Source organism: Cebus imitator, unplaced genomic scaffold (genome assembly GCF_001604975.1).
Source record: "Cebus imitator isolate Cc_AM_T3 unplaced genomic scaffold, Cebus_imitator-1.0 Scaffold11, whole genome shotgun sequence".
NCBI classification, from domain to species: domain Eukaryota; kingdom Metazoa; phylum Chordata; class Mammalia; order Primates; family Cebidae; genus Cebus; species Cebus imitator.
This window is the reverse complement of record NW_016107326.1, coordinates 12,395,674-12,416,621: the sequence shown is the minus strand read 5'-3', so window position 1 is coordinate 12,416,621 and position 20,948 is coordinate 12,395,674. Positions and strand designations below refer to the sequence as shown.

The 20,948-nt window shown below is 36.6% G+C and overlaps 1 protein-coding gene across 1 annotated transcript in view; it reads right to left on the bottom strand.

Moving 5' to 3' along the window:
* Positions 1 to 20,948, bottom strand: part of FRK (fyn related Src family tyrosine kinase) — a 123,097-nt gene that overhangs the window by 9,956 nt on the left and 92,193 nt on the right. Inside the window, exons 3-5 of the mRNA XM_017497540.2 lie at positions 10,182 to 10,345; positions 9,112 to 9,280; positions 4,324 to 4,482 (exon numbers count right to left, since the gene is read on the bottom strand). Coding sequence (XP_017353029.1) covers positions 4,324 to 4,482; positions 9,112 to 9,280; positions 10,182 to 10,345 — 492 coding nt within the window. The remainder of the gene's footprint in view (positions 1 to 4,323; positions 4,483 to 9,111; positions 9,281 to 10,181; positions 10,346 to 20,948) is intronic.

Sequence of the window (20,948 nt, the reverse complement as noted above, 5' to 3'; positions counted from 1 at the left end):
CCAAAATTGACAAATAGGAACTAACTGCACTAAAGAGCTTCTACACAGCAAAAGAAACTATCATCAGAGTGAATATGCAACCTATAGAATGTGAGAAAAATTTTATAATCTATCCATCTGACAAAGGGTTAATATCCAGAATCTACAAGAAACTTAAACAAATTTACATACACAAAAAAAAAACCTCATCAAAAAGTGGGCAAAAGATATGAACAGACACTTTTCAAAAGAAGACATTTCTGTAGCCAACAAACATATGAAAAAAAGCTCGTCATCACTGGTCATTAGAGAAATACAAATCAAAACCACAATGAGATACCATCTCATGCCATTTAGAAGGGCAATCATTAAAAAGTCAGGAAACAACAGATGCTGAGAAATAGGAACAGAATTTACACTGTTTTGGGGAGTGTAAATTAGTTCAACCATTGTGGAAGCATGGTGTGGTGATTCCTCAAGGATCTAGAACTAGAAATACCATTTGATCCAGCAATCCCATTACTGGGTATATACCCAAAGGATTATAAATCATTCTACTATAAAGACACATAAACATGCATATTGACTGCAACACTATTGAGGACAGCAAAGATTTGGAACTAACCCAAATGCCCATCAATGTTAGACTGGGTAAAGAAAAAGTGGCAAATATACACCATGGAATACTATGCAGCCATAAAAAAGGATCAGTTCATGTCCTTTGTATAGACATGGATGAAGCTAGAAACCATCATTCTCAGCAAACTAACACAGGAACAGAAAAGCAGACACTGCATGTTCTTACTCATAAGCGGGAGTTGAACAATAAGAACACATGGGCACAGAGAGGGGAACATCACACACTGGGGCCTGTTGGGTGGTGGGAGACAAGAGGAGGGATAGCATTAGGAGAAATATCTAATGTAGATGATGGGTTGATGGGAGCAGCAAACCACCATGGCACATGTATACCTATGTAACAACCCTGCACATTCCATACATGTATCCCAGAACTTAAAGTATAATTTTTTTAAAAATTGGAAAAAAAAGAAAACTGAATGAAAATATTTATAAAAGACTTAGAAATTGCCTGTCACAGAGTAAGTGCTGAAGTGTTTTTTAAAGAGAAAAGGTATACATATGATCCTCTCCTATCACGATCTCATATAGTTCATTTTCAGTCTATCTAATTTAATACTCTGACCAACTATATGAAGTAAATATTGCAATTATTCTCCCCCATTTCATGGGAATTTCTATTACTCAAAGGAATAGGCGGCAAGTTGCCTAATACATATTAGATGTCCTATAACCATTTACTGGGGAAAAAACAAGCCAAAGTAAATGTTTTTAAGATGGAAATGTGTATCCTCTTTAAATTGTAATAAGATGTATCTGTCATTAATTACCATCAATACTAAAGTTTTTTGACAGGTGTCTCTCATTTTGGATAAATTTATTACAAAAATTATCCAGCCAAGCTTAGAGACTACAAAAATGGTTATATAGAAAAAATATGTATGTTATTTCAACTATCACTTATAACATCTAATCCTATTACAGTGGATAGAAAAAGGTTTGTATTGACAGACATAATGCTGGAGAAAATTGCATAATATGTATTTCCTACTCTGAAGCGTGCAGTAGCCTCGTACTGTCTAAGTAAACCTCAATGCATACTTTTAATACAACCAGCAATGTCAGAACTGATGTGAAGGTTCACAAACCTATGACCATTTACATTTGTAGCAAGAAAATATTTTCAATTACATTCTATTACTCAATAATCTTTCAGCTTAATAACATTCATCATGATGGGCTGCTTAAGAGTGGCACATTCACTTTAAGATCGCTTTCCTGAATGTGCACCCTCTTGATTGGGGAAGGGGCTGTCTGCAGTGAGCACAACTTCATTACTCCTCCTGGCTGCTAAGCATCATCCTTACAAATGAAAGCACTGGTAAACTTGACCATAATGACCTAACCTTGAAGCTGATAGGGTCCATATTTAGCCCTGAGTATAACGCATTATCAAGCAACAAAAATCCTCAATGCCAAAGGAGTTGGCCAAGTACCATGTGGATCTTTTCAAGCTGATACCAAGAGTCTAAAAACAAGTTTGATTCCAAGTCCTAATCTTGTTAGGTTCAAGATGGTCCCAACTTAATCTATTGATTCAATACCTAATTAGTATACTCTATGTGCCAGACACTGTTCTAACTCTGAAACAAACAAAAAATATCTGCCTGGGTGGAGTAATATTCAGAGGATACTAAAAATAAGTTACATAAGTAAGTGATACAGTATTATAAGATGCTTAACAGCCAAGAAGAGAAAATTAAAAGCAGGGGAAGAGGAATACTTGAACAGCCAGTAGAAAGAGATTAAATTTTAAAATTCAGAGAGTGACTAGTGAAGCAATCACCAAGATGAAAACATCTAAGTAGAAATGTTCAGGAAATGAGAAATGAGCATGTGAATAAATGTCAGAACAACAACAACAAAAATTCAGGCAGAGGAAATAACGAGTGAGGCAAAAGCATGCCCAGAGGGTTGGAAAAAATAGCAAAGAGGGCTAGTGTAGCTGATACAGACTGAGCAAGAGGAAAGTTGTAAGAGATCAGGTCAGAGAGGGAATAGAGAGCCAGGCTATGAAGGACTTCATAAGTTACACAGAAATAAGAACCAATGGGAGTCATTGCAGCATTTGAGCTGAGGAAAAGACATGCTCTGATTTACATTTTAACTGTAGCTCTCTAGCTGTTGTGTTGAGAAGAGACTGAAGGAGACAGGAACCAGAAGAGGAAGACCAGTCGGGAGCTACTGCAGAATTCAGGAGAGAGGCGAGGGCAGCCTGGATCAGGGTAGGAGCATTGAGGAGAGGTAAAATTCTCTATATATTTTGAAGGCCAGGCAATGGGATTTTGCTAGCAAGCTACAGATGGAACATGAAAAGTAGAGATGACACCAAAGTATTAGGCCTGAGTGTCGATAAGGTCAAAGAAGGAGAGACTGCAAGAGTAGCAGATTACTGGGGAGAATACAGGGAGATCAGTTTGGGGTATGTCACCTTGAGACGTCTAATAGACATATATAGTAGAAATTAGAGCTGTTCAGAAACAATTATTTTTTTCTCCTTTCAAGCACCTTGAAAGGACAATTGTATTTCCCTACCCTCTTTGACTTGATTTGTTCAAAAGGAAAGGAAACAGAATTACCTCTGTTGCTTCTGGTCAGAAGCTTTGTTGTCAAATACTGGCAAAGAAAATAAACATAGGATACTTCTCTCCCTTTTTTCCCAAATGTATTCCATGTCCCCAGATTCTGTGCCATAGAAAATATTGGTCCGAATTCTGTGCCACAGAAAAGATTGTTCTGTGCATGTACCCCAGAATCTAAAGTGCAATTAAAATATATATATATTTATATATATATAATATATAGTTATATATATAAATATATATGATATATTGTTATATATATAAATATATATTTATAATATATATATTTATAATATATATTTAAATATATAACATATAATATTTATATATTATATATAAATATATACATTTTAATTGCACTTTTTACTCCTGGTCTCAAGCAATCCTGATCTCAAGCGGTCTCCCAAAGTGCTGGGTTACAGGCATGAGCCGTCATAGCTGGCCTGTTCTTGGTTCTTTGTACCCTAATCCCCTACTTAATTTAAGATGGATGCATCTAAGTAGCCAAGCCCAGGTCACAGGCATAGGCTTTAGCTGTAAGGGAGCTTGGAAAGTGAGTAGATGGCCTTTCACCAATCACAGAATATTAATATTTTTCTGCTCTTTTGCTGTTCTGAGGGGACTTTTTGAAATAGGACCTAATGAAGGGAAAAGAGAAACATTGACAAAATCTGATTAGGTACTATTAGATTTCAGTCAGGTAGGCTTTTGTAAGGCTATAAGAATTTAATCATATTTATACCAACCTTTAAAATAAAAATTGTTAACACATTTTTTAAAAAGAAAATATTGGTCCATAACTGATAATGTTCAATTAGTTAGTGTACGAAATAAAGTATCACGCAAAACATCCATTCTTTAATTTCCCACATTACATTCAAGTACTCTATCTGTTGTGAATAATTTTCTCTTCCACTGCACAAATACTTTCCTACCTTTGAGTATACAATATTTAACCTATTAAATAGTAGGTGAACCATTCAATGTTAAGACATTCATTCTCACAGACACACACATAGTAAATATCCTTTGGGTTTCAGAAGGCTTGCTAAATTGACATTTATAGGACTAGCTGAACTAAATTCCTCTTTTTTCCTTTCCTTTTATTAAGTCCTTAGCTTACTTTGGAGATATTCTTGCAGACTTCCATGTCTCATCAACTCTGTGATAATATAAATTGGATCTTCTAAAGTGCAAACAGCGTAAAGCTGGATAAGCTTTGGATGTCTTAGGTTCTTCATCATCTGTGCCTCCCTCAGGAAGTCATTTGGATCCATTGAACCTGAAACAAGAAGAAGGGGAAATCACTTTATGTTACTGAGGCATTCCTATCCTCACAGCAGCCTAGTGGGAATCATCAAGATTGCCTCCTCCTTCTCAGTAGAGTAAGAGCAGCAGTATCACAAATCTTCAGAGTTATCAAGAAGAGAATCAGTTCAGCCAGTGCAACCTAATAACTGGAAGTGTTGGTGCATCAGGAGAATATGGTTTATATGTTATGACCTGTAGGTGAAGAGAGGTTGATTCAGGTCTATATGAAAAATGAAGGAAAAAGGAGAGACTGACAATCTAATTGATAAAACAAGCCATCTTAACACAAAAGGAAAACATTCTATTAACACGAGCACTGGAGGGCACTGAATATTTAAGTACTGCAGCCAGAGCTTTTTGTATCCAGAGAAGACTGACAGCTGCCCTGTCCTTAGTGCCCACTGTGGGAACAGCTGGAAAAAAATCCTAAAACAGCGAGATTCTGCCATATTTTTGTCTTTAATTCTGTAGGAACATAGCGTGTAGGCCAAGTGGAAAACATCCATGACCATCCCCAAAAGTTAATGGAGTTTTTTTCACCTGTTTTACATGCTCAACTTGAAACTGATATTTAATATTTTATCCTGTACTATCTGCTTCCACAATAAGATCCTTAATAGTGTGGCCAAATGGAGGAGAGACAGTATTAAGCCCTATTTAGAAGGGTCTTCTACAATTAAATTGTATTTTAATGGCTCCACTCTGACTCGCTATGCAAGGTGTCAAGTAGTTACCATCAAATAAAATCTAAAAGGAGAAAAGTTATCTGGAGTTTACATTTCATCAGTAACTTTAAAATCTTTTCTTTTAGAATATGATGTTTCAGAGCACTGCTGTAATTAAAGGAATACTGTTATTTTACATCTTAGTATTCACTATGAATAATGCACATTTGGTTTCCATTGATGCTCAAAGAGGCTACTATTTCCTCATCCTCTCCATATTGAAGACTTTACAACCGATATATAAACCCAGCCATGGATAAGCTTTGACATTCTAAGTTGATGCTGTGACTTGTTTATTAATGTGAAGTTAAGATGAGTTAGTTACATGTGACCTGCACATCATTTCACATAAAACATTTAAGCAGTCTACCTTTTGAGAATCCAGAAGTTCAGAACTGGACTGATCAGACTGCATTCTAGACAAATCTCAGCTCTGCCACTAGCTTCCTGTGTGATCTTGAGCAAGTTGTATCAAACCACTCTAAACTTCAGTTTCTTCATTTATAAAATGTGGCTAATATTTTTACTGACACCGTAAGATCATTACCAAGATAATATCAATGCCTGGCATGTATGTATTCGGTGACTTTTGACCATTACTTATGTTATCATTGGTACGCATAGTTTTGGAAAAACCAAACAGACCAGCTGTAAGTATATTTCATAGGCTAAGGACAAAAAGGGGCAAGGACTTAAAGAGAGATAATAGGAGAAAATGGCCGATTTCTCTTTCAATTACATGTTTCTGAGCTCCATCGATTTCATCTCTAACATTGGTTTACTCCACACAACCAAATAGGATGAAAATTTGGAATCACAGTTGCAAAATGGAGCTGGGAATGTGGGACGCCTAAGCCATAATAAAGGACTTTGTTCTTGATTATTTCACCTAGTTTGGCCTATGATCAAATATCAATATGGTGGGGACCCCCACCACTACCACCAAAAAAAGAAGCTTCCGGTGATAGCAGCAATAATGATCACCACACAAAAAATTAAGCTGGGTGCGGTGGTTCGTGCCTGTGATCCCAGCACTTTGGGAGGTCAAGGCACGGGGAATCACCTGAGGTCAGGGGTTAGAGACCAGCCTGGCCAACATAGCGAAACCTCGTCTCTACTAAAAACATAAAAATTTGCCGGGCATGGTGGTGGATGCCTGTAATCCCAGCTACTTGGGAGGCTGAGGCAAGAGAATCACTTGAACCCAGGAGGTGAAGGTTGCAGTGAGCTGAGAGTGTGCCATTGTACTTCAGCCCAAGAAAGAACAAGTCTCCACCTCAAAAAAAAAAAAGAAAGAAAGATAAAGAAAATTATATACACAATATATTTTTATGTTAATGAAATTTCTATGTGTGTGGCCATCAGACTCATGCAATGCAGGACAGTCAAACTCATTCCCAAATCAGACTATGCACAAGAACTGAAATCACAGTAGGTCAGAAGCCTCTGCAGGTGAAGTCTGTATCAGAGCACTCCTTCATGGTCATACGGCTTATGGCTGACCAGCTGCAGAGTAAAGGAAACCCAACCTCAACTCAGCTTGTAATGTAACATTAAATATTAATTTTTGCCTGTCAAAGCTACTGTGGGAGTTCATTTCGAGCTCATCTTTATTGCACAGTAGCCTGCTCAGCAATAAATAGCTGCTAAGATTGATTAATGGCCTCAGTGAAGTGAAGACATTTAACCAATCACTAAACTGTTTGTGGCTATTACACTGTAAATCAATAATAATTATTCCTGTTGGAGTGAAAACTATCATGGGTTTTTTAAATATGAGAACTCTGACTTTTTTTGTTATCTTTTGACTTCCCAAAGGGCTCCCTTAGAGAACAGTGTTAGGGAGGCTAGCTAGCTGCCTCTTCTTAGAAAAGAATTATTAGATTGGACAACAAAGTTTAGCCACAATTATTAACAAGATTGGGATTTAAAAGTATATACACCCAGTAATTGTGAAAATCTAAGGTGCTAGAACAGAATGTCCTCACCTGGAATACTAACATAGCTGAAACTGAACTCCTGCACTAGCAAATTTGTACTTCAGTGGACACATCTGTCAGCAGTCCCATGGAGACTAACAATTATTAAGAACTTGCTGCATATACTTTATGTACATTGACTCCATTTGTCCTCATAAAACCCTAGAAAGTAGGAACTATTATAATTACCACTTCCAGATAAGAAGATTCAAAAAGGTTAAGAAATTGTCCAAAGTCACAGGGGGCAGAGCCAGGTTGAAACACAGGTTTATCTTATATCAAATTTGACACTAGTAACTTGTTAAACCAGAGGAGCCCAACGTTTTCAGTTCATGGAACCCTTAGTGTCTCCATCACTTTTTTCATGATGTCCCCAAGTGAAGATAAAAACCTGACAGTTCTTTTGATTACTGGGTTAAATTCAAACAAGTCAAGAAGTATTTATCCTAACAATTTAACAGCCGTTTGAAAAAGTAACTCAGGTAAATTGAAAGGAAAAGATAGTTTTTCATTTAATTCTTAACCACAAGTGCTTCTAAAATGATATATGCACCCCTGAGGCACTGCACAATTTCTCCAATCTTAGAATCAGATTAAGCACGCTACCCCCATGTTCTGGTGCCTATTGATTTTTGAGTGGATTTTGCATTTGACCATAGCAACTATCAAAAACCCAGCTTCACAAAGATATGATCGACCAAAGGAATGTTGATCTAAGGTTGAAACCATGAACTGCTTCAAGGTAGCAGCTTGTACAGTATTCAGAATGTTGACTTCAAAACTCTTAAATATTCCACAGCACTCCTGTGAATTTACCATGGTGGCCACATTAGCCTTGGCACACAGTATGGGAACCATCATGTTAGTCTATGCTGCTGGCCAACAAATCCGAAGTACGCAAGTTCTGCCACCAGGAGGCTTTCCAAACCTCTAAGAATTCTGGGTTAGGTAAATAATGCAGGTCCCCCAGAAAACTACAATCTAACCTATGTTTATTATTTTTACCTCTGTTATTAAAGGTGCATATAAGGCTACTACAGTAATGTTGCACTTTTATAGACTGTCACTTCCATGAGGTGTGATACAATAATAATAGATGTGGGTACAAATCCCAGCTATACCATTTGCTGACTTTTTCATTATAATGATAATAGCTTTTATCAGTCACTTACTGTGAACCAGGTACTATACAAAACATTTCCACTAATCACTTAATTTATCTTCTTGGTTGGCCTTATCATTATATCTATTTTATAAATGACAAAACTGAAGCATAGAGTTCAAACATTTGCTAAAGATCCAATGCCTAGAAAGTATTTGAAAAGTTACTTAATCTCTCTTTGAAATAGAGGGAATAAAGCCTGGCTGAATAAACACTGATTTCAGTATACTTTTACTTGCCATCACAGGAAAAAGAAAGATGGAAGGGGAAAAAAAGTTCCTACATTTTCAAATACAAGGTTCTTTAGATGGACCATTTTGCCTTTTAACCGTACAAAATTTCTACTTTTAAAAATAGTTGTTCCCTGAAGAGTATCAAGATTCCTTCTGATTTTTTAAAAATATTTTCAGTTAAGTCAGTATTTGTTAACTAAGACTAGGAACAAAATAGGAAGAAGGACGTTAGAAGACTGAATTCTAACTCCAGAGAAGAGATGAGTTGTCAGGCTCTTCAATCAGCAATATTTTAAGACTCAACTGATGTTGAGGAAGTGTGCTCTTGTTTTTAGATTGTAAAGCCTTAGTCATAGGTTGGGATCACCCGGGTTAGAGAGACTGAGCACAACACCTGCTTGCTGCTAGCATTAGCCACCCCATGACCTTTTAGGCATTTACAGTGTTAAACTGAGCTCATAAAAATCAGCATATGCCATTTAACCTTTATTATTCTCGCACCTGGTTTTAATGTCTTCACTGCTACTGGAGTGGTATTGTTCCACAGACCTTCCCATACTTCACCAAACTGACCAGATCCCAATCGCTTCAGAAGCTGTATGGAGTTGCGGTCTATCTCCCACTGGTCCACAGTTTTGTAAGACAAATCAAATGGAGCTGGGACCTGGATCTGTTTCACAGAATAATAAGAACAATTGTTAATTTTAAAAAAAATGTAGATTTAATATTATTTTGTTGAATGGTCTAGGTACTTTTAAAGAAAACATTTTTTAAAACAGAACATTGTAAACAGTCTTCTAATTACTTCAAAACCAAAAAACAATGGTGGGAGAATCTGCATTGTTAGCTCTTCAAATTAATCTTCCACAACTTGGGAAGTCAGGCACCTCGTTGTCCATCTGTGTGATCCCATACCTAACGCCTTCCTCACTCAAGTCTGGAATGACTTCTCTCTACCCCTTTGCCTAGCTAAATCCTCTCAGTTTCAAGGCCCAGTTGAAGTTCCATCTCACCCACAAATCCTTCCCAAACCCTTTGGCTACAGTATATATTATACGTATCATCTCTTTTTGCATAATTAAATGTTTTATATATTTCAAACTCATTTTATCATTTCTTTATTTGTTCATTAATTTATTTACTCATTCATTTAGTAAGTAAAATTGTTTTAAGCATTAACTAGGTACTTTTCTATAAACAAAACAAGCAAGACCCCTGCCCTCCTAGAACTCATAGTCTAGTTTACCACCTGCCCCATGGTCTCTGTTGCAGCTTCTAAACTCTGCTGTTATGGCACAAAAGAATCCAAAGAAAACTCGTCTATGAATGAGCATCTGTGCAAATAAAACTTATTTCTAAAAACAAGCATAGGTCAGTGTGAGCTCATGGGCCATGGTTTGTCTATACCTGCCCTCAGGTAATAAAATTGTCATTTTATTAGCCACCGCATGAAGTGAAGCAGCCCAGTCGGGTTGCTTCCTTTTTTCCTCTAGATATCTGACAAATACTCAGATATCTGGAGGAAAAAAAATTAACCTCAATAAACAAACACAGCTTGAAAGCATTTTCACCTTTAAGCATGGTTTCCCCAGCTTGACACACAGGCCATCACTTGTCTTGGTGTAGTGGCTCACAAACTCGTTCAGTGTTGAAAAGGTTCTTCTCCGGGTGAGAAAAAAGCCCCCTTCATCCAGTCTTTTGATTCTGTAGTGTTTTACAACTCCTCCATCTAAAACTGGGACCCAAAATAATTCCTGTTAATAAACTTCTTGCTAAAGCCAAGCAGATTTATTTACTTTGTGGTGACATTTTCAATGCATTAAATGAAATCTATATAAAATTCTATGTATTTCTCAACTTCGTGTCAGAAGACTTAAGAAAGTTTACAAACAATACAGAACAAAAGAGCGGGTGTGAGAATTGGGAAATAATACTGAAGGAAATGTAAAAACAAAGGGGTGAGGCCAGCACTAAAAGAATCCATGATTCGAAGTCTAATATATGTGATTAAAACAAGCCATAAAATTGACTCTATCACTCTAGCAATGCAGAGAAGAAAATCTTACCATTTGGGGATTCACAATGTCCATAAGATAAAATCATGAAAGGTTTTTAGGAACAGTTCAACTCTTCCTGGTGCAGAGACCAGGGAGAAATTTCTCCCATGAAACCCTACAATGTGGTGATGGAAATAAACAGTATGCTCAATACCACCTTATAATAATGCATGGAATTCCACAGGACTGTTCATTATACTGTACCTCAATGCAGGTTGGTAACAGAATGTCCTAACACAGTTCAAGAGAATCAATTCCACAGAGTTTAAACTGATTCAGTCCACATATGACACATTCCAGCAGTATTGCTCACTCCAAGAGTAGACTGAATCACTTTTACCTAGTTTGGCTTGCAGTGGATATTTTGTTACTCTTGCCACCCACCTCCCACTGGCCCTTCTTCTGTTAACAGCACCCCCAATTTTCCTCAGGAATTTTTGCTTTTCTAAAAACATGTGGTCCAGAGGGACCTGGTAGCTACCTGGAGCTGAAGAAGACAGAATCAGTGCAATAAGAGCCAAGGACCCCCAATTCCAGGATTTGAGTTAGGAAGTTCCAGGAAGACAGGAAGAGTTTTGTTACTGTGGCTGTTGTTTTGGTTTTGGTTTACTGATGGGAGTTTGGAGCTATTGGCAGAATCCTGGCCTCTAGGCAGGAAGCAAGCTTCCTGAGAAAAGCAGCAGCCCACTGGGAAGCAGTCTTGATTTGGAAAGTGAAGCTTAATCCCAAGAGCCAGCCAAGCCTGGCTTTTCAGCTACAAGAGTCAATTAATTACCTTCTTGGTTAAACTATTTTGAATACAGATTTCTGTACTTACATCCAAAATATTGATTAATGTACTTTATACCTATGTTTTCACTTAACAAAGTTATTGGTAAGTATTGGGCAGCATTTACCACTATAATGCTATTCTGCATTCCTTGCTAAATATATAATTTTATGCTTCAATGATTAGTCAGGCTGGTGCAAGGCCCTTATGAAAGGAAATAAGACATCCCAATCCCCATATGGAGGTTTACTGAGGGTGTGCCAAGAGCTAGGACAATTTTTTTTTTTTTTCAAAAAAAGGAATTGGCACACACCAGAAGAGCTAAAATGAAAAAAGGCAGTTTTAACAAGTATTAACAAGGAAATGGAGTGACTTCCCACACATAGTTGATGGAAGAGTAGTTTTAGCACCACTTTGGAAAACTGTTTTTCCTTATCTACTAGAGTTGAACACAGTCACACATGTAATACAGTAATTCTACTCCTCAGCATAAAATCAATATATTCACCAAAATATGTGTTTAAGAATGTTTTTATTTGCCTGATTTTAAGGGTCTAAACCTGGAAACAATCCAAATGTTCATCAACCAATAAATAGAACTATCCAAATGTCTATCAAATAATAAACAACGGAATTAACTAAAAAATTGTCATCTAGTGGAATACAGATTTGTAAATAAACAAAAACCACAGCTACACACAATGGTGTGAGTGAATCTCACAAACTCAAATATATAGTCTCATTATTAAAAAACAAGGTTGGGTGTGGTGGCTCACACCTTCAGTCACAGCATTTTGGGAGGTTGAGATGGGAAAATTACTTGAGGCCAGGAGTTTGAGGCCAGTCTAGGCAACAGCAGCAGACCCTGTCTCAACAAAAAATAACAATAATAATAATAATTTTTAAAAATTAGCCAGCGTTGGTGGCACATGCCTGTAGTCACAGCTACTTGGCAGGCTGAGGCAAGAGGATCACTTCAGCCCAGAAAGTCAAGGCTGCAGTGAGTTATGATTGATTGTGCCACTGCACTCCAGTCCAGCCTGGGCAACAGAACGAGACACTGTCTCAAAAAACAAACAAACAAAAATCTTAAAAACAGGCAAAACTATTGATATGAGGAGTCAGTGACTGGGGTGTTAGCCTTATTCTGCTTCTTAACTTGGTGCTGGTTACCTGAGTTTATATACTTTGTATTCACCAAACTGAACTCTTACGAATTATATACTTTTATTGTATGCATCACACTTCAATTTAAAAGAATACTTTAAAAAATTGGTCATTTGCTTGTGTTTATGAACAAATGGGACATCGAGTCTCCAAACTGCTACATTAAGGTTAATGGTGTATTATTTCAGTATAGAGCATTATTAAAGTAAATGTTACCTAATTTTCACCTTGGATATAAAAATTCTCAGTAACATACATGTAGAATATTAACTTCAAGCAAATAAGTTTTCTAGTAAGCACTGTGAGAAACCTGGCTACAAAATGCCCTTCTAAATAACTGAGTTGACTTGCAGAATAGGACTATTTGCTGTAAGCAAGAAAAATGCAGGGAAATATCAAACAAAAATCAAGACCTTAGGTGTACAACCTTAAATTTGAAGGTAACCTTTTTAACACAGCAGCAACCACAATAATGTAACCAATACAACAGACAAGCACAACTAATAATTAAAGCATACACCTTTCATGTTCTTCCCAATGGTCTTCAATTTAGACTCTGAGAATAATCCTCCCTGTCCCTAGATGAAAGGTCCAGCAAAGTTTTTCTGCCCATTTTTCGGTATTAGACAGTCATACTTCCACTTTAAATCACTAACACTGTCTCAGTTCAAGCCTAGAATGCCCAGTCCCAGACATTAACCAAAACACTCTACTGCTATGTGATCAGATGTCAAATCTTCTCCCTTCCCTAGCTCAGGCCCACATCAGGCCAAAAGGCAGCAATGGAAACATAATACGGGTGGCTTCCTCTCTGTTTCTCTGCTATAGCTGATCCCCTACTTTCCCTTGCCAGCTGGGTTCTAAGCATCCAGGGTAAAAGCAGAGAAAAGAGGAAGTAAAGGATGAGAAGGCCATACTCAGTTGACTTCCCACTCCAAGCCTGCTGGCAGAAACTCATGCTGACTTCTCTCTGGGACACTCATGCAGGCCTTTTGGGGCTTCTCCATCTCTAAAGAAACTCTCACTGCAGTTGCTAAGATGCAGGAATTTCTAGGATGCCTGCACCCAATCACCTCTCAGCTTCTGTTTCCTGAGCAATTCGCCCACCACTTTCTCCCGTATAGGTCTCCTCTTACCCTCCAGCAGAAGCTTTCTTGGGCAAAACCCAAAACTCCTCCAGACTGTCCATCTACAGTGCCATGGCACTTTTGCTCATTAGGAGACCCACTTACGGTCCCGAGATAATATTTACACATCCCTTTCCCTGGCAATTAATTACCTGGAGGAGAGAGAGGCTGGTGCCCCAAGGCATCTCTTTCCTACTTCCACATGATGCTTTAGCCTCCTCAACCTGAGTCAGGCACCTGTGTTCTACCTTCCCAACTGTAGAGGGTGGAGAGTTAGCTCTCAGAGTGGCCTTCCTGAAGCACCCTTTCACGAGGTTTGGGGTCCCCTTCATTAACCCAAGAATAAAGGGGGTCCCATAGTGTGCCAACAGCTTTCTTCAAAAGCAAAATGCCATCAGGAAATTCTTCCTCCATTGCACTCCTTGTATTCTTTCTAAATCATTAACAAGCTGAGAGATCCAAGAGCAGCCATACCTATCTTTGACCAATTCCTTTGACAACTCTGAGTATGGAGATCTGACTTTGAAATTGTACTTCTACTGTGCCTTAATAACCTCAACCAAAAACTCAATTTTAACATTGTTATATTCACATTTATTGACCCAAACACTATGCCAAGTATTATTTTACATTATTTTGTTGTAATCTTGTAACAGTTATATAAGGTAGTTTATTGGGTCCATTTTATTACTCATAAAAAGAGAGTAGGTGGCACTGCCAAGATTCAACTTGAAGCCTTGTGACTCTAAGATGCTCTATAACCAGCAGATTTCATATAGCAGATCCAAATGTCTGATAAGGCATACCTCCAGTTTATGACAACAATGTTATGTCATCTGTGTTCAGGAAAATGTTCTACTTTCAGCAATGATATTATTCAATCATGTTAATGTTTTCCCTTACATTAAAATACAAAAGGCAAGAGTACGTTTAGCTCCTTCAAGAGCAATATCATTTTCTTAAACTTTTTTGTGTTTCTGGAATATATCCTTGTACTCTGATTTGTCAAGTTAGCATTCCCACTGGTTATGACTCTTGGACCAGTGTTAATTGCCCTATATAATCACTATCAAATAGAGGACTTTTATTAGGTTATGGAGCTTATCTCATAATAAATTCCTGTATATGGATTAAAAAGCCAACAAAGGGCTAGGCAGGGTGGCTCATGCCTGTAATCCCAACACTCTGGGAAGCTGAGGCGGGTAGATCACTTGAGGACAGGAGTTTAAGACCAGCCTGGCCAACATGGCGAAACCCCATCTCTACTACAAATACAAAAAATTAGCCAGGTATGGTGGCACGTGCCTGTAATCTGAGCTACTCAGAAGGCTAAGGCAGGAGAATCATTGAACCAGGGAAGCAGAGGTTTCACTGAACCGAGATCATGCCACTGCACTCCAGCCTGGGCAACAGAGTAAGACTCTGTCTCCAAAAAAAAAAAAAAAAAGCCAACAAAAAGTCAAAGACAGCTATAAACAATATCATGTTAGTCTCAATTCATTTCTCCACAAAGTTATAAAAATATAAGTAAAAGGATATGTAGATATATACTTGCTATTTATATAAATTCTTGGCCTAAATGTTCAAGCCTTGCCATCTATCAAAAACAAAAGTCCGAAAATTAAAGCTGAGATGTCTAGCAAGCCAATAGGTCTGTAATTGGAAATGATGGGAAGCAATAAAAAGAATTCCCCTTTTATAAACAAGATGAACCATCTACTAGTTCCAAATTGAAATGGACTACGTGACAATTAGACACAAACTTACAAATTCCTTCATAGTGCACCACAAAAGATCTGGTAGTCTCCAAGCTAGAGACTAAAGTCAATAGATGGCAGATGAGTTAAAGTGCGCTTTGTGATTTTCTTAATAAGGGATACAAATCACAGTGATAAAAATGGCTTTGGCGATTGCTATTGATTATATAAAGAAAGCCTAAATAAATGTTTGCCAGATCTTTATGATGCAGATTTAAATTCTCAACTGTAAAACCCAATACTTGGCAATAGCACCTAGAGTTTTCAAGCACAACGAGAGGTATTTTGTTTAACAGAAAAAAAGCAACAGACTGGAAATGGGAGACCCAGGTTACAATTTAATTAGTCTATAAACAAAAATATGTCAGTCTCATAGGCCTTGATTTCTTTATTTTTAAAATTAAAAAGTAGGCTTTTAAAAAAATCTCAAAATTTCCAAATGTTTCCACCTTAGCATTCAAAGATTTCCGATGACGACTGCTTTCTCTTCCAGAATTCTGATCTCTTTGTGTAGTCCTTTCATAAAACTTTAGTAATTCTTAGAGCTTATGAACCCCACTTGAATGCTTTTCCTATGAATCTTCTGGAAGCTGGCCCCTCCTTGCCTCTCAATTTAAATCCCCAGAGTCAGCCTTCTCTATCCACCTGAGCTCCTCCTTTCTGTCACATAAACCTGTTTAATTGTGATGGTATTTATCACAGTAGAATTATTTCTGTGAGGACAGAGGCTCTATTGTCTTCATCCAATAAATAGTTAGAGCTTGGCATGGAGTAACCACTAACAGAAACATCTACTAAATGAATGAATGAATGAATGATTTCACTAACCCTTTGCTTTTAAGTGAAATATAAATTTCTGAGATGTCTGCTGAAATTTAAAGAGTTAATTACAGAAATATGTTTGGAACTGACAAGACTTCCCTGGAATCTTATTTTAAAATGGCAAAAAACCAACCTGAGGATATAAACACTACTAGAGAATAGTCACTTAAGTCAATATCTAATTTCTTGATTTTTAAAATATAATGTAGAAATATTTTTTTCATCTCTGTCATCATGAGTATTTATATGTGGTTCATTCAAGTTTTCAATCTGAACAAAACTGGAATATATGTATTGTTTAAAAATAAGACTGCAAAAGCTACATCAGGGAAATTCAATACATTATAGTCGGGATGAAGGCACTTTTAATATTGCATATATTCATAAATAATCAAATACAAAATGCACACTGTTTTTTAAAAGTATTTTCATCTGTTAGTGGTGAGTTCATACACTTGCAAATTGTCGTTCTTAATGAAAGTTGAATTCAGATGTCTCAGAACGAGAGAGAAATAAATTTTCTATTCCTTTTCTGGCTTGTGACCTTTATTACTGAACCAAATTTATTCCAATTCCTATAGACAATAAGTGAATGCTGTGCTGCTCTTTTTGTGAAACACTATGAGTTCATACTGGTTAAGCATTTTAGCAGTTTAGCTGCAAAACACATATAAGGTTAACTAAAATAAACTGCAGTCATCCATCAGTAAAGTTGCTGGCATTATCACTGAACTGAGCTAAAAGATCAAGTATCTTGAGTTTACATCTTTACTCTCATTTATGCTATTTGACCTAGGGAGAAATGTTTCACCTGTCAACTGATTAATCTAGCAGAACATGCAGAAGAATTGGGATGTATTGAGGAGATGCAGGTAAGTATGTATGAGGAGTACAATAAATGTTGGTTGCATGTTGAAAGAAATCAGCTATTCTGCACGTTAACTTCTATATGGACTGTACCACAAGTCACCTGGTTATCTGGCAAACTTCATATCCAGAGTAATTGATTTGGGACAGGATATATGTGCTCTAGATAGGGTCTGATGATTTCTGTCTTATTTGCCAAACCCAAATGCATTTATATAATATATAGTTGGTGACAGATATAGAAGCCCAGTTTTCTTCTAATGGTAAGGTCTTATTTTGCAGTCCTTTCACAAATATTAAGTAATTCTTATGTTGGAGCTTTTGAGGTAGAAAGGGTTTCTCTGCCACTATATAAAGGAATGCTGTGGGATTTTTTCATAAAGCACTTTCAAAGAACTCTGCCCCAACTCTACCACACTGGTAACACATTATTCATAACATATTAAACAATTATGAAATCCAAAATATTCCAAATTTAGATTTTTAAAAGGCAGAAATTCCAGAAACTCTTTGGAATATAACAAAGTCAGAGGCTGCATCTGCAAGACACAAAGACATCGAGTCAGCTCAGTGAACAATAGCGGTATAACAAGTAGTTTGGTGTTTTATAGATAAACAAATGGTTGACTGTACAGATTTTCATTTGTCAGCTGGTCTTCTGGAATCATCTGGGCATACGCTTATTCCTACTGACTGATAATAATCTCTTCCAATACTGAGTAAAACAATATGACTTTGTTGATTGAGCAAAGGAATGAAAATCAAGAACTCACTGCCCTAATCTTATTTTTCCAGTGATTTGTTCTTTGACCTTAGGCAAGGAATTTCATTTCAGTTTCCTTATCTAGAAAATGAGAATAATGATCTTATCTCTATACTCCCACAGGGATACTTTGAGTGTCATTGTTCACAAAGGATGATAGATATTTCTAATGTACAATGTGTGAATACTGCATTGCAATATCAGTATTGTCAAATAGCATTGTCAACAAAAGAGAAGCAGTTCCAAAGTAACATTTTCTACTGCTTCCACAGCAATGGCAGCTTAACATAGTGGCCAACAAGTATATTAAACTAAGAAATTGCTATTAATTCTGTGTTCAAGAACTCCTGAATTTGTAAACTCCTGTTTATTTGGTTTGTTTTTAGAAGATTTGTTTATACTTTTCGAAACCATTACAAAGACAACCATGATGTTTTTGTTTCTACCTATACCACTGTCTCAGAAATCATACTAAGATAGCTCTACACCAATAAGCGAATAACATTAATTGAGTTGTTATGTTGTATCTCCCATTAAAACACAATTCAAGACACATGCTCATTTTACACTGAATTCTATTCTACAGCAAAGAGTAGGATTCCAGCATGACTTGTTTTGAGAGAAGAAAGTACATCTGTCTAAATTATTAAGGCAGCAACATGTAGAAGAGTTATTCTCTCCTTTCCTGGGGAAAAGTATCCAATATGACTAAAGAGAACAAACAGAGCTGATTCATTTTATGCACACAACTCACCCTGTGGGTCTCAAAGGACACTTGGCTCCCAACCAGAAAAATTCAGTGTGCTGTGGACACTGGTCAGTAAGTTTTATCGCTAAACTGTGGATTGAATTAGATGATGATCCATTAAGAAAGTGTCAATATTAGTTAACTCAAGAAAGCTCACCAAAAAAGCTGTTTGAGGATACATCTGATAGCTCCCAGGTCCTAGGGTCTTTCAGGGTTGTTACTGGTCAAGAAGCCCAGCTGAGGTTACTTTATAGTTAAAGGCAACAATCAACAACTCTTGTAGGCAAAAATTAACTATCTCTTCCATATGGCATAGCATAGAAATTGTGAGCCTGAACCATATATTGGTTCAAATACTGATCACATTTTTGAGAAAAATTAATCTTATTCTCAAGACCCTAATAGTCCAACCCCTTATGGAAATAAGCCAACTCCTTATCAAAGTTGGCAATTAAGTGTTCAGTACAGAATGTCAATTTTATTGCTTATATATCTGGTATATAAAGCAGATGAGTACCTCTTTAATTAACAATATATAATCGTAACATTGAATATTTTGTCAACTAATTGAAAATTACAATTTCCCATGAAAAGTACAATTTCCCATGAAAACAGCATTTGCAGCATCTGATATTGCAGAGAAATGCTCAAAGAAATAACTTGACTCTTTATTCATCTCAGGACTCTTAACTCCTCACTTGGTATTATATCTGCAATAAATCACCAGGAATTAACATATTGGGATTATATTATCTCAATTTCCTACAGAAAATATTTCACTGGCTAAAGACATAATGAGACATGAGACTCAGTGTATATGCTTCTCAAAGCTTAATCTAAGGAAATAATCTAAATATTTATATGCATTTATTTAGTTCTATCCCTTGTTCTAAAAACATTTGAAGGCTTGCATAAATTATAAAATACCTCAAAATATAATAAAATTTAAAATAAGTAGATGAAGGAAATAAGACAAGAGGCAAAGAAAAGAGCGATGACTCCAGGAACTTGGCTAGTATGCTTTACATAGATATCTTCAGATGCCAATCCATGTTCAAGCGATGTGGGCCAGATTTGGCACTATGCCTTTCTAGTGCCCACAATGCATTATTACGTGTTTGTGGTGCTGCTGGTGTAAATTATCCTACTTTGCTGCCTGCCATATAAAAGTATAACACATATAATTGTGTATAGTACACAATATACAATAATGGTAATTAACCACTGTGTTACTGGTTAATGTATATATTTTCTATACTATACTTTTTGTTATTATTTGAGAGTGTACTCTACCAGCCTGGGAGACCTTATCTTGACAAAAAACGAACAAAATTATCTGGGTGTGCTGGTGCATGCCTGTAGTCCCAGCTACTCAGGAAGCTGAAGTGGAAGAATCATCTGAGTCCAGGGAGGTTGAGGCTGCAGTGAGCCATGATCACGCCATTGTACTCTAGCCTAGGCAACAGAGTAAGACTCTGTCTCAAAAACAAAACAAAACAAAACATACAAACAATAAAATCCATACACGTAAAACAACAAAAAAACAGAAAGTACACTCTGCTTATAAAAAATATTTAACTGTAAAACAGCCTCAGGCAGATCCTTCAGAAGATATTCCAGAAGGAGGCATTGTTATCATAGGAGATGACAGCTCCATGCGTGTTATTGCCCCTAAAGACCTTTCAGTAGGACAAGGTGTGGACATGGAAGACAGTGATATTGATGATCCCGACCCTGTCTTGTCCAAGGGCCATGTATACGTTTGTGCCTTTGTTTTTAACAAAAAAAAAGTTTAAAGAGTAAAAAACAGAATAAGTTTAACACAGAAAAAACACTTATAACAACACAAAGAGAGTATTTTTGTAGAGCTGTACAATGTGTTCATGTTTTAAGCTAAGTGTTATCACGAGTCAAAATATTTTTAATTTAAAAAATTTATAATGCAAAAAGTTATAGTAAGCTAAAGTTCATTTACTATTGCAAAAAGAAAAATAATTTTATAAATTTAATGTAGTCTAACTGTACAATGTTTATCATAAAGTATAATAACATCACAGGCCTTCACATTCACTTACCACTCACTCACTGACTCACCCAGAGTCCTGCAACTTGAGTCCTGCAAGTTACATTTATGGTAAGTAGCCTACACAGGTGTACCATTTCTAATATTTTAAACCATATTGTTACTGTTTCTTTTATATGTTTAGATATAAATACACAAATACTATTGTGTTACAGTTGCCTGCAATATTCAGTATAGT